The sequence below is a fragment of the Cydia pomonella genome, chromosome 17 (genome assembly GCF_033807575.1).
Source record: "Cydia pomonella isolate Wapato2018A chromosome 17, ilCydPomo1, whole genome shotgun sequence".
NCBI lineage: Eukaryota > Metazoa > Arthropoda > Insecta > Lepidoptera > Tortricidae > Cydia > Cydia pomonella.
The window spans coordinates 808,776-823,451 of NC_084719.1; the positions used below are offsets into that span (position 1 = coordinate 808,776).

The window sequence follows — 14,676 nt, forward strand, 5'->3', positions numbered from 1 at the left end:
CCCTGCCGAGGTTTTCCTGACGGGCTAATGGGGTTCTTCAAAAAAGTAGCCTACATATTTTAAAGGGTCGGCAACGCGCATGTCGCGCATGTAATAGCTCTGGTGTTGCAGGCTACGGTGGCTGCTTACCATCAGGCGGTTCGTAGCTTTTTTGCCACCGATCTATTTAAAAAAAAAACGTTAATGCCGGTAGGTATCTCATATAATAAATAAATAAATAAATAAATAATATTATAGGACATTATTACACAAATTGACTAAGTCCCACAGTAAGCTCAATAAGGCTTGTGTTGAGGGTATTTAGACAACGATATAATAATAAATAATAATAATAAATAATGATATGCCCGGTGAGTCACTCAGGCATATCATTTCCGGTTGTTCTCATCTTGCTAACGGCGAGTACTTGCACAGACATAATCTCGTAGCCAGGATTATTCACCAGCAACTTGCTCTTCTATACGGCCTTGTGGACCGCGAAGTACCGTACTACAAGTACTCACCTGCGCCAGTTCTCGAAAATGGTCGTGCCACGCTCTATTGGGATCGATCTATTATCACTGACAGGACTATTGTAGCCAATAAGCCTGACATCGTGATAATAGATCGATCGCAACGCCGGGCCGTGCTCGTCGACATCACCATCCCCCATGACGAGAATCTCGTGAAAGCCGAGAAGGACAAATCCAGTAAGTACCTAGACTTGGCTCACGAGATAACCGCCATGTGGGATGTTGATTCGACGATCATTGTCCCGATAGTCGTTTCAGCGAACGGTCTCATAGCGAAGAGTCTCGAACAACACCTTGAGAGACTCTCGCTAGGTGGTTGGATCAAGGGTCAGATGCAGAAGGCGGTGATCTTGAGCACGGCGCGGATAGTGCGGCGGTTCCTCTCTCTGCGGCCCTGACCACCGGCAGCTTGGGCCTTGCCCCGCTGCTGGCGGCACCCTAGGTTAGGTTTTTTTATAATGTGTTTATATTTTTTGTATTGTTTTGTAAGTGTTTTTATATTTTACTTTTATATCCATATTATAAAAAATCCTAATCTAAGACATTAAATGAATAAAGAGAATAATAATAATAAATATTATAGGACATTATTACACAAATTGACTAAGTCCCACAGTAAGCTCAATAAGGCTTGTGTTGAGGGTATTTAGAAAACGATATATATAATATATAAATATTTATAAATACTTAAATACATAGAAACACCCATGACTCTAACACAAATATCCATGCTGATCACACGAATAAATGCCCATACCAGGATTCGAACCCGGGACCATCGGTTTCGTAGGCAGGGTCACTACCCACTAAGCCAGACCGGTCGTCAAATTTTTTACTGAATTATTGTTACTGAGTTTGTCATTGTTACGAACTTATAGTGAAAACTCCTTGTCCGTTTCAATTATTGTATGCGTTACTTCGGAATTACGCAAATGGTGTGCTCACATGCCCGCAATGTTCGCGAACTTTTGGTAGCAAGATCGGCTACATCAGTCACTTGCGAGCACACCAGAGACAGCAACGGAGTTGATAGCAGTCACCGTGGCCGAATCGGCCGTGGAGTATTATTATTATTACTTGTCTGTCTTACCATATCTCGGGACCATGGGGTCCCGGACCTTTGGGAGGCATGCGTGGGGCCGAAGCCAACAGCGCAGAGGCCCTTTAAGACAAATTAATCTAAAAGCAAGGGATACACGTGGCGGATACCATCTCCGAGCGCACAATATGATACATCCGGAGATGGTCCCCGCCAGGTGCAAAGACTATTGCAGTGCAGCACTTTTGTGTTGCGATGGGATCTAAGGTCATAAGGCTATTTATTTGAAAGTTGGATGGACTGGATAATAGGAGGAGACTAGCGGACACCTGCTGTGACAATCAGTCTCGGAATTGTTTAAGACAGGTGGTGACTCGCCAACTCATTGAGTGGGCCCCACAACGGCCGCACGCACAGTGCGACAATAGGGCAACACTTTGGAGCGGCTGTGAGGTTGTCGAGAGGTGAGTCTGCGGAAGCCAGATCCCGGTAATCCGTTCAGCAGGCCGCCGGCGTTATGACATTTTACACTTCCAACCTGGAGCATAGGTCCCGCTCTTGCGACTCCACTCTGGCCGGCCGGTGAAGGCAAGCGCAGAGGCGAGGGCCAAATAAAAGGGCCCTCTGGAATAGGGGTTCGCGGTGTCGCCACTCACCGTCAGCTCGCCACAAGCTGCCCCCGCGGGTTTATTATTATTATTATTACTTCGGAATCACGGTATGGCGAAGTCTAGGTCATTTTCAACTCAGAGACTGCCTCGTCGTGTAGCGAGGGGGAAATTAATAAGTCAAAAGCCGTACGCCGGCAATCGATACACATGTAGGCTTAAAATATGTCCACAGATCTATTTCTGTATTGATTGAGCTTAGAATGTACTGTGAAGGTTTGAAACCATCACAGTCTTTTTGTAGATAACTGGCCTCAGTTATAGATTTTAATTCAGAATTATCGCCCTGCTAAATGAACAAAGATCTGCAGACGGGTGTTCGGGGGATGGCAGTCATTACGGGTAGAAATTGTAATCTAGCTGAACGTATAAAAAAATATATTATATCAGAAATCTACGTCTGCGTTTACAAGTATATCATACCGTATAGCTTGTGGCTTATTACACGTGTAAACATATCGGATATTTTGGTTAAATCCTGTAGAAAATTTCCTAAGAATCATATAGTGAAATATGCCTACTTGATAATTGTGCTCCAACAGTGTTGTGTAGGACATGACATATACAGATCGCGCTAGCCCCAAACCAAGCAAACCTTGTATATACTATAGGTACTAGGCTACGAAATATACACACTTGTATAAGTACATGCCGGTGGTCATCACACAAACAAATGCCCTTACCGGGATTCGAACCTAGGACTATCGGCTTCATAGGCAGAGTCACTACCCACTAGGTCAGACCGGTCGTTGAAAACATGAAAATTGTTACAACATGATAGAAGTAATGGACTTTTAATCGGCATCCTAATCTTATTATTGTTTCCAAATCTTATTATTGTGTATTATTATTTTTCTCAGACCGTGGGGACCTTATACATCTCCAAACTTAATGTATTAACCGTGGAGACTATACGTCTCTGTCATATTGTATAATATACTTGACTTGGTACATACTAGTTATGTACAGAATGTAGCATTAGTTTATGAGACTGCTAGTTTAACAGTCCAGACGCGGTTTATTTATTTAGTATAAATTTTATTGTGACACTTGGAGATACTTTACACCTCCAAATTTTATTAGCATTAGTACTCTGACATTGGGGACCTTTTACATCTCCAGATTTAATGTGTTTTTAACCATAGAGACTATACATCTCTATTGTATTGTATTAATTATTTATTTTAAGATTATTATAATGTAATGTTTACCCAGGCATTGGCTGTTGTCTTTATAAATGTTGTTATGTATTTTTCATGTCACTATATGATGTTACTATAAATGTTGTATTGACTTGTAAAAGAGCCCTTGAGGCCTACTTGCAGAATAAATTTTTGAATTTTGAATTTGAATTTTGAATTTTGAATTTTGGCACATACATGTATTAACATACATACATCAATATGAATATGCAGGTAAATTACCTAGGCGTCTTGGATGTATGTTAATACAGGTGTGGTAGCTTTCTCCTGTAACGAAATACTGCAGTTTACGTCTATTGCAACATTCTTGCAAGATAACACATGTGAACGTTCATGCAACTATGCACGTATCCTTACTAGACAGCTATTTCATTGAAATATCCAGTTCTAGAACTCTAGCGAACGGTCACGTCTGAAAATATCGATACGAAAGAAGTGTTAAAAATATGTATATAAGATTTTCATTTATTAAGGTAGTGTATACATATTTTTGGCACATTATTCGTATCGTTATTTTCAGACGTGACTGTACACTACAAAACGAGCGCTTTGCTTCAAAGACATGAAATTTCATTTTAAAATTGTTTTCTAAAGGATAACGGCCGGTGTCACAGTTAAAAGGATAAAGTACGTTTTTATGCACGGGGCGTTCTGTTATTTTACTAGCTTTTAACTAAAACGATTTGAGCTTATTTAATCGTATGGTCAAACAATAGTAGATAAATTAATAGTTATAATATAAAGAACTTATTGTGCGAGACAATATGGATAGAAGGGGTCCTGGTCCTGACCGTGTCTCCACATTAAAACAACTCACTTTAATTCTTCATCATTTTATTGTAACTCCACCAAAACTATAACATTTTTATTTCATTGACAAGTCCAAATTCTTCCCCTGTTCGTCTTCCTTTGTTTCCATAGACTTATAGATAATAGAGTCAAAAAACTTAAAAGAGTTTCAATATAAAATTGTGTTCGGTTATGAACATGTTGGGGGCTTAGCCAAAAAACAACAGTTACAATGTTAAAAATCAACAAAAATTATACGTTAACTAACTCCTGCATTAACGTCAAATAATAATCAAATATACGAACCAGTTTATCTAACTATAATCAATTGGTAAGGGACACACCTTGGTAACACTCGTTTTAAGGGCCTACTAAAGCCGTGAATACCGGTTCGTAAGCCACGCCCGATAGCTTCCTCACTCCCCGCTAGCACGCACACATGGAAGCGCTCCGCGGAGTCCGCGGCGCACGTGAAGGTGAAAGCTCCATCTAGCGTTACAAAAGTTAACTACGATTATACGCGGTCGGCCAGAAACTTAATTCTTAGAAAATAAAAAAGATGGCGTTATTACTTGCTACTAGAACATAAAAAAATATATTGTTGTAAATTGTAATAAATCTGAGACTACAATATAGCCAATTTTTATTGTTGATTTTTGGAAGATGTCAATAGTATAGATAATTGTAGGTATAACACTACCTATCTTTTTAAATTCGGTATCTTACATTGTTAGTTATCATATTTTATTTAGTAATATATTGTTGAGGCAGGAAATACAGGGTGCCGTTTTCCGACGACCAATTTTTCGGATGATAGTGAATCACAGTTGTCACCTACATATAAAAAAGAAAAAAGTAAGTATATGGTAACAACGAAAACTACAAAAAAAGTGAAACTTTTAAACAATTACTCAAACAATCAGGGTGATTCTTAAATTGTGTCCAGAAAAATATTTTTTACATATTGTTACGTATAAAAAGCATTTTTTGATGCATATGGTCAAGCTTAATACCCTCAGGAAAGGTAAATAAAATAAGTACATAATCACGGTTGTCACAAAGTGTCCCTCAGCCGTGACGTTTCGGCATTTTGGCGGCCAACTCTACTATTTTGAATTATACAATATTTTTAATATAGCCTAAGTTACTCCCGTGACTACGACACATCGAATGACAGCTCATACGTTGAAATTCGTCAAACTAACGCTGTAGAGCGTGACAAAGAATCGGATACACATCATACATCCACATACACGCGGAAACCATTTTTCTGCTTCGGCAGTTGGGCAATAATAACAAATGAACGTAGCTAATAAAATCCATTTCTAAAGAGTGAATATGCCTCTAAATTAATCAAACGAATTGAGAATGTCACGACCACGTATCTATATGACACGAACGTGGATTCAATAGTCCGTGGCGGGGAGAGAATTTTGAGGCCACTGTCGTGACAATTTGAAACATGTTCGGTATTACCTAAAAATTACCTTTGACTTTGCAAATATTAAATAATTAGCTCAATCTCGAATGTATTAGGTATATCTTATGTTACAAACAATAACGTGAAATGAGCATTGACTTTTAAAAACTCAAACATGGCGGTGACGCGTTAAGGTTGACCTTTTTTTTTTAATTAACACAAAAAAATAATTTTCGACAACATTTCTCCCTTCAGCCATTTGCAAATCTGACACCAACACAGTATTGCTGTTCTAAAAAAAAAGCGTTAAAAAGGCTGCCAGACGTAAAGGTAACTTTCTACCGAATACTGCATGTTTATGTTACCACGCGCGGCGGTGACACGAAAACTGATCACAAGATGTATGTTATTAAAATTGTTATAAAGTCGTTATATATCCATACAATTTTTAAACCGTATTGTGGAATAGGTGTAAGTGTTAACATTTGATATAAAATTCTTCCAAAAACACTTTCAAAGAAAAATAAAATATCATAAAATCCGAGGAAGTCACACTACACGTTCCGTGACATTAAGAACTTCTTAATATGTTTCTAATAAATGCTCTTAGGATATTAGGTTGACATAAAACTAGAGGTAAATTACTAAGGATACTGATATTTAGTTTACTTATTTTCTTAAAAATATATGCTATTCTTACAGGCAACACAAAATTGACGTATGTATTTATGATTGTTATTTTGACTGTTTTTAATTTAAGTTAATTTGTATTGTATTTTCGTTTGTTTGTGATGTAATTATGGGTCTTTCACCTGAAATAAACGATTTCATAATATCGTTCCCGTGGCTTTGGTTCACTGTGATTTTCATTCCCGTGTGTTTTGATATAAAATGTATTCTTCATGGGCATGTACAATGTAAAATCATATGTCAAGTAAATGATTATTTACTTTCATGGATTAAGTAAAATTATCGTAATCATAACAGTCGATCAAAGACATACTTATTTCTTTTCCCCTGGTTCTCATTCAATGCCTTTGGACTGGGGTTTCAACTAAAATCAACGTTTGGTACTTCGTTCTATAGATCTTAAAAATAACATTAAGTTGCTAAGAGCGTTCTATGATTCAGTGTATTATTTTGGAAGTAATTGTTCCGAAATTCATTGTCATTATGTCATTCCTTGTCATTCCCTTATCGGTTTTTTTCATTCCCTCGTCGCTTTTACATTCTTTTTATCGATTTTATTATTCCCCTGATAGGTAAGAAATTGACCAAAATGTATGCCTATTCGATTGATGGGCTTATATTGAAATTATATTTAATAATCTGATTTCAAAGAACGACCCTTCAATGCCCGCCATAAGCTAATTGGTTGGCTAATGGTTTCAAGAGCATGGACAAATAAAGTATTGACTAACATTATCAACACAGAATCGCGTTCCTCTGAAATGAAAAGTTTGATCGGGATATCCAAAATTGCACAACGCCGTCTATTAGGAACTACTTTAATTATCAGACAGTTAGACAAGAGGTTGAAGCACCGAACCAAGTGTAATGAACTGATACTGCTGTTAAATGGTGGTATCTGCTATAGCAGTTGCCTAAACTTACAGGAAAGACATTGTTAGTAAGCGATTTTGCTAAGTATAAAACTTTAATCGTCTTTGTCAAGACTAAGATATATTATTAAGGTAAAAAAGTATAATTTTAAAATCTGAAAAAAAAAATTAAAAACAGTGTAAGTTCTAAGATATACATTATCAAAAACCATCCTGTATATGTTAACATTTATAGTATTTTTCAAACTCGATGGGTAGGGTGACAGGTGTTATCTCTATATAATTATTAACCTAAAAACGCCAAATCTCGCAAAATCGTATTGAAACGACAGCTGTCAGCGTACCCATATAAAAAAAAACTATAGATAGCACCACACACGAGCTGAATTTTCTTTTTTTTTTTATACTACGTCGGTGGCAAACAAGCATACGGCCCGCCTGATGGTAAGCAGCCTCCGTAGCCTATGTACGCCTAGAGGAGTTACATGCGCGTTGCCGACCCTAAACTCGCCCCCCCCCCTCGTTGAGCTCTGGCAACCTTACTCACCGGCAGGAACACAACACTATGAGTAGGGTCTAGTGTTATTTGGCTGAGGTTTTCTGTACTGGCTGTGCCCTACCACACAAAGCGTGATGAAATTCACAATGCCCATACCTCTCTTATCACAATGCCCATCTCTCTCTTTGAATGGCAATTTTAAGAAAGGGACGATTCGGTACGTTTTTCTTATTGCTCCTTGTCAAGTAAAATCAAACTGAAAAGCATAGTTACTTTACTCTTTGCTGAAAAGTCATATTAGTCATTGACGTTTCCTGTTAAATAAATTATGTGAATTGTTCTTAAGGCATGCGGATTACAAATCAGAGGTCGCTGGTTCAAACCCCGGCCCGTGCAAACGAGTTTTTTTTTTCTAATAAACATTTTGATTTTTTTCGTTTTTTTTTTTTATATAATAAGTATATTTGTTTTACATAAAGATTACCTAGGCTATAGAAAAATTGGTATGAATAAAATAAAATTATTCGTGTCATTAAAATATGTTTTTAATACACATATTTAAAAGAATAACTTTATTTCTGTATAAGACAGACAAGATTTACTTTTACAATAAAATAGAAAATAAGCAATAAAGATATTATATAGTAACACAAAAAGAAAACAAAAAGTTACGATTAGATTCGATCGGTCTATAGATGTCTCGCATTTTTTCTTTGGTGTCTACACGACCACACAGCTACCGATACATTACAGATGCTGTCGAAACTTCCTTACCCGTTGTAATTGTTCAAAGAGTATTTGACTTTGACGTAGCTAAGCAAACACGCACACATGCGTAACGTATAGGCCTGTAAAGATAGCTCCATTCGTAGTAGACCTCGGATTCTGTTACTAGTTAATAGAGCTACGACTCAACGTTTATTGGATATGTCGATTTTACGTAATTTGAAGCGCTGCGCGATTTGACATAGGTCTTACCTCTTTGAGGCACCACGGCCATCTAACATTACTGGCATAAAGGACGCATATATGACTTTGACGCATGACAAAAAGAGAAGTCGAACTGCGTAAAATGGGCGTTTTCTGTTGAATTCATAAAATCAAAAACGAGAATAAATCCGTTTGTATAAGATAATAAGTTAATATTTAGTTGAATGATGTTTAAGACGAGATGAAAACCTTTACTTTAAAGTGGATTATGCTGGATGAAGATGTGTTTTCTAGTTGCACTGAGGTAAACACTAAAAATGTAGATGTAACTTTGGATTTATATTCTATCGAGAAAATTTTAAGCCTTTTTGTTTCGACTAGTATCATACCTCTTATCATATAGTCAAGATACATATATCCGAAAATCACGTCTGTTTGTTTCCGGGGCTAGCCACTGCCACGCTTCAAAGATCCCGTTATTTTTCGATGCAGGGCCTTAACAATGGAACCCTTTGCGTTTTTTACATGCAAAGCTCGAACCCTAGCATCTTTACCAGGTTGAACATCAACAATTCGACCTACTGGCCAACACAATGGAGAGGTATTATCTTCCCTCAACAAAACTAAAGTACCTATTTCTAAGTTAGGAGACTCATTTCTCCACTTTGGCCTACTCTGCAGCATAACCAAATATTGCTTATGCCATTGCCGCCAATAATTTTGTTGCAATTGAACACATTGTTTCCAAAAACTTAATCTACCTACATTTACATCTGTAATATCCGTTTCTGGATAAGACGTCAGTGAGCTACCAGTGAGAAAATGTCCAGGAGTTAAATAGGTCATATCACTAGGATCCCTAGACATTGGGGTCAACGGCCTAAAATTTATTATGGCTTCAAATTTAACCAAAATCGTGTACATTTGCTCATAGGTGAACACTGTATTACCAATTACACGTTTCATGTGATATTTCACTTTTTTAATCACTGCTTCCCACAAACCACCAAACACTTGGGAATAAGAAGGAATAAAATGAAAGGATATTCTTTCTGAATTGGTATAGTCAACCACAGATGATTGGTGATTAGTGGAATTTTGAAGGTCATACAATTCCTTAAAAACATTCTCTGCGCCTTTATAATAGGCCTATTATCGCATTGTCACAATATATTTTAGTAGGCTTGTTTCTACGAGATATAAATCTCTTAAGACACCCTAAAAAAGTATCAGTTGTCATAATGCAATTCAAAGCCAGAGGATAGCTTATGAATTTTATCAACTCTGTTACCTACGTACATGTTACGCTATACCGGCAATGTTTTTAACCAAGCTAGCAAAATCATGGAGTCACTGTAAAGATGAGTACTCACTGTGTATTTTAAGAACAGAGCAGTATACACCTTCCGAGCTAGAATAGCAAGTAGCAGGGCATTTATTCTTGGAATTGATGCGCGATTTTGAGCACAAAAGATTCACCGAAACCTTGTTGTCAGCATCAATTACACGAAAGTACTAACAACACCCATGAGCAGCATTAGAAGCATCAGAAAATCCCACTAATTCTAACGATTGCGCTCCTTGAACATTGATATTTCTAGCTATCGAGATGCATGACATTTGAACTAAACTATTTGCAAGGTAAACCCATTTTTTATTAAGATCTTGAGGTAAAAAACTCATCCCATTTTAACGATTCAAACCAAACCTGCTGCATCAATATCTTTGCCTACATTAACACAAGGCCACACAATCCTAAAGGATCAAAAAATTTGCTTATAAAACTAAGCATCTGACGCTTCGTATACTTTTCTTGAACCTCTTTAACAGGACACTGCATGTTAAGAGTATCTGTAATGACGTCATATATCAATCCAAGAGTTTTAACATATTCATTATTTTTATCAAAGCTCTTATTATCAAGTTGATGCAATTCAACCGGTATGTCGCTTAAAATTTCTTGGTTATTAGAACACCATTTGTGAAGAGACAAACTAGCCAACTTCATTAAATCAATCAACTCCTTTTTCATCTGAACAAGCTCATCTAAATTATTAGAACCGCACTGAATATCATCAATATAACACGTGTACTTCAACACGAACAAAGCCAAAGGATATTGACTCTCGTATCTCTGAGCTAATTCTAACAAACACCTACATGCCAAGAACGCAGAATCCTTTAAACCATATGTCACTGTTTGCAATTGTACACATTTGACTGACTCGTCAAGAGAATCGCGCCACAAGATATTTTGCAAACAACGATACTTATCCTCAATAAAAATTTGGCGATACATAGCCTTTATGTCACACAATAATACATACTTGAATGTTCTGAACAAAATCAGAATTTCAAAGAGATCCTTTTGAACCACCGGACCATTTAATAAAATGTCATTCAAGCATATACCATTCTTTGTGACAGCACCAGCATCAAAGAAAGCTCTAACAGGTGTCGTTTTACTGGAGCTAATTACAGGGTGTTGTGGCAGAAACATGACATTACCAGCACCTAAGTCATAATTAGACATGTCAAAATATTTGGCATGACCTTGGTCAATATAATCATGTATGAACTTTTTATATTTTTGACTCAACTCTAAATCCCGCGAAAACCGCTTTTCTAAATTGAAAAATCGTTGCAAGGCGCTACTGAAAGAATCACCTAAATCTAACTTATCCAACTCAACCTTCACAGGCAAGGCTACTGTGAATCTTTCATCTTCTAATTGGACAGACTCTTGAAAAATCTGTTCAGCCTGCTCAGCCTCTGTACCTGTTTCCTTAATAATATCAGGTACCTTTTCACACTCCCAAAACTTAGACATTATATCAACAATGTTTTCAGAAGGTTGAGAATCATCACCTTGTTTGACACATGGGAAGGGTGGTTGTAAATCATCCTCCACTACATTAAAATCAAAAGGATTACCTTTAGATGTAACACAATAGTTACTTATCGACTTCTTGCCTGCAGGGAAGGGCAGCCTCCCGCCCACTATATGACCAAATCTTGTCTTCACCAAATACGGACCCACAGGTGTGAGCTGTCGGCACACATACTGGAACGCCTGGAAAAAGACGTCAGCTCCTAATAATAGTGAATTTTCACTTGATTCATTGAACTTCTCATCAGCCAACTGAGCATAAGATGGAATATTGAACTGAGAAGTGTCAAATTTTTGCTGCGGAAGGGCACAAGTAATCTTCCTAGTCACACAGCATGACACATTGACTTTAAAGTCACCTACAGTAGAGTAAACAACTAAATCCGCTTTTTGTGCAATATTATTATCTCTTTCACACACACCAGTCACTACCTCATCATAATTATATGTACAAATGCCTACTTCCTTAATCAGCTTCTCACTAACAAAATGTACCTGTGAGCATGAGTCTAGAAGAGCTCTAGCATGAATAAATGTACCATCTTTTTTCTTCAAATTCACAATTATTGTCGGAAGCAATACACTTGCATTCCGAGGTCTAGCAGACAAACTCACATTTATGGATGAGTCGGTAGGCAGACAACAATCATCAGACTTAGAATTATTATTTACATTCTGAGAGGGTTCATCAGTCAAGGAAACATTAGTTACCTTACCTTTATTTGTTGAATGCAACAGAGTATTGTGTAATTCATGACATGTTGCACATTTTAATCTCAACAAACACCTACCTCGATGACCATTGAGACACAATTTACACAAATTGTTTGTATCCACAAACTCACATCGCTCCTTATAAGAGAGCAACTTAAACTTGGCACATTGATATATTTTATGAGAATCTTGGCAATACTTACATGAAACTCCAGTAGCAGCTGCTGCACTCACAGCAGATCTCAACGGCTTCTTAGGCTCCTCTGTTGTTGTGGCTTCCAATGCGATTGCTCTTTTTTCTAGGAAGGTAAGGAATTCACACAATTTAGGAACCTCTTTCAAATCACGCTCAAGATGAAATCCACGATAAGTGTAAGAATCAATCTTCCTAGCCAAAATATTGACTAATATAGTATCCCAGAACTCAATTTTTTCATTCAAGTTTTTTAATGCTGCAAGATGCATATTTACAGTTGACACTATTGAGCGCAGCCCAGAAGCTGTACATTTTGTTAAAACTGGCATGTCAAGAATACTATTTACATGAAAGTTAACAATTTTTGGTATATTGTTGTACCTATCATCAAGAAGTTTCAAAGTGACCTCATAGTTTTCTTCAGTAAGCATTAAATGCTTTATTAAGTCTAATGCCCCACCTGTCAAAAATGACCTTAAATAGTAAAAATTTTCGCAGTAACTTAATTTTGTATCCATATGGATGACTGCCTTAAACATATTTATGAATGGATGATAGTCCATCACATTCTCCCCATCAAAACTTTTAATATGAATGGAAGGAAGTTTTTTAAACTTACCTGATTCTAGCTCGGAAGATGCAGTGCCATAGCTAATAGTCTGTGTCACAGGTTTTAAACGCGTATTAATCATCGCTAGGCATAAATCATACTTAATCTCGTATGCTTCGTAAGATTCGCTATCGTCTGGCTCTGTAGCTAAGATAGCCCGATTACAAGACTCGTAGTCGCCGAAGGCCTTAATTAATCTCTCTTTTTTTTGAGTGAGCACTTCAACTGATGATGTTGAAAAATCATCCGAGGTGCAAAATGTTTCAATGCGACTGATGGCGCCTTTGAAGTAGCCACGATTGGCTTTTAGTTCTTTCAACTGAGCCATTTCGCACCTATATATATTTACAAATTTGTATAAAGCACTCGTACTACAATCTTCCAGCTTATCCAACTATAAACTTAACAAAATTTACACAATTTACATGTTAAACGCCCGCCTATGAAACGCCGCGAAAAATTTCAATCACAAACAAAACCATGCGCCGCTGACAGTTCTGACGGTTGAGGACGGCAGCGGTCGTTGCCCCGCTCACGTTCGGATACTCGCAGCGCGTTGAAGACCGTAGCGCAGCAAGTTCTGCACCGCTGGTCGCCCTACCGCGACGGGGAACAAAGTGTACTCGAACCGCGTACTCCGTTCCGTTCGTCCGAACTGATTCTTCTTTGGACATCATATTCGATTGTACATTTTATTTTAGTACTTACTAGCGCAAATTTCAAGTGATATTTCTTCGGAACGATAATTGTAATTTTGGCGAAATGACGAATGACGAAAATCTTGAAAATTGATTAAACTTCTAACTTCAAATATTTGCAAACTGCAATTTTCTTTTAACTTTTCAGTTTCTAACTTTTAAACGAACAATTTTTGCATATATATATATATATATATATTATATATTTATATTTATATATTTCGAGGTCCTCGGAAACGGCGTTCGAAGAAATTTGCTAAATGGGGGTTTCGGGGGCGAAAAATCGATGTAGTTAGGTCAGAGCCCCTAGTGTACATTTATCTATTTAATCTCTGGGAAAACGTGCATTTTTGAGTTTTAATGTGTTTTCCGAGAAAAGCTCGGTATCCATATATTAAAGTATTAAAGAGTAAAATGTGTAAAATCTAAGACAGTTCCCTACTTCGAATTTGACAAGTAAACGAGATGGCGCTGTACAGCTCCATACATTTTGTGGTGACTCTCTCATAATTTGACGTTTGACAATTCAGTGATCGCAAAATAAATTCGTAGACATGGGCTCGAAATGGCCTTTCCTGGTTCTCATACTTGCTTTATTGCGCTATCACAATACATGCTGAGGCAGAAACTGTGTCACAGGCGGCTCAACTGGTCATATAAAGACTTATTCTGACACGGCTGTACTTCGTAGCAAATATGTCGTACAAACTGCAATAGATGTCATATACGAAAGAAAATGTGACAATGGAATTATACCAGAGCGTCTCTTCAACATTTCGCCTACTGACTGATTCGAATTTAACATCTTGTTACGGTTTTGATCTTATATAAATTTACGACCTCAAAGATCGATGCGAAGTGGATAGAAAGTCGTGGGTGAGAGCAATAGTCACTAAGATGGTTGTTAGGGTCCTACTGGACGTAGAAATGATAATGCGGACTGTATA

The 14,676-nt window shown here is 37.3% G+C and overlaps 1 protein-coding gene across 1 annotated transcript; it reads right to left on the minus strand.

The window, feature by feature from the left end:
* Nucleotides 1-11,315: 11,315 nt before the first annotated feature.
* LOC133526894 (uncharacterized) lies at nt 11,316-13,661 on the minus strand. The gene is made up of 3 exons (XM_061863739.1): nt 13,041-13,661; nt 12,429-12,524; nt 11,316-11,694 (listed from the first exon to the last, which is right to left on the minus strand). The coding sequence occupies exons 1-3, from the start codon at nt 13,357-13,359 to the stop codon at nt 11,576-11,578; spliced, it is 534 nt and encodes a 177-aa protein (XP_061719723.1). The 5' UTR covers nt 13,360-13,661; the 3' UTR covers nt 11,316-11,575.
* Nucleotides 13,662-14,676: the final 1,015 nt, after the last annotated feature.

What these genes read in the sequence shown, in the direction of transcription:
- LOC133526894 (XM_061863739.1), bottom strand. Translation starts at nt 13,359, where the DNA reads ATGGCTCAGTTGAAAGAACTAAAAGCCAATCGTGGCTACTTCAAAGGC. An exon ending in ATCTTCCGAGCTAGAATCAG is followed by an intron (nt 12,525 to 13,040) that starts GTAAGTTTAAAA and finishes TTACCTTCCTAG; the next exon opens with AAAAAAGAGCAATCGCATTG. An exon ending in AGCTGCTACTGGAGTTTCAT is followed by an intron (nt 11,695 to 12,428) that starts GTAAGTATTGCC and finishes GTCTTTTTCCAG; the next exon opens with GCGTTCCAGTATGTGTGCCG.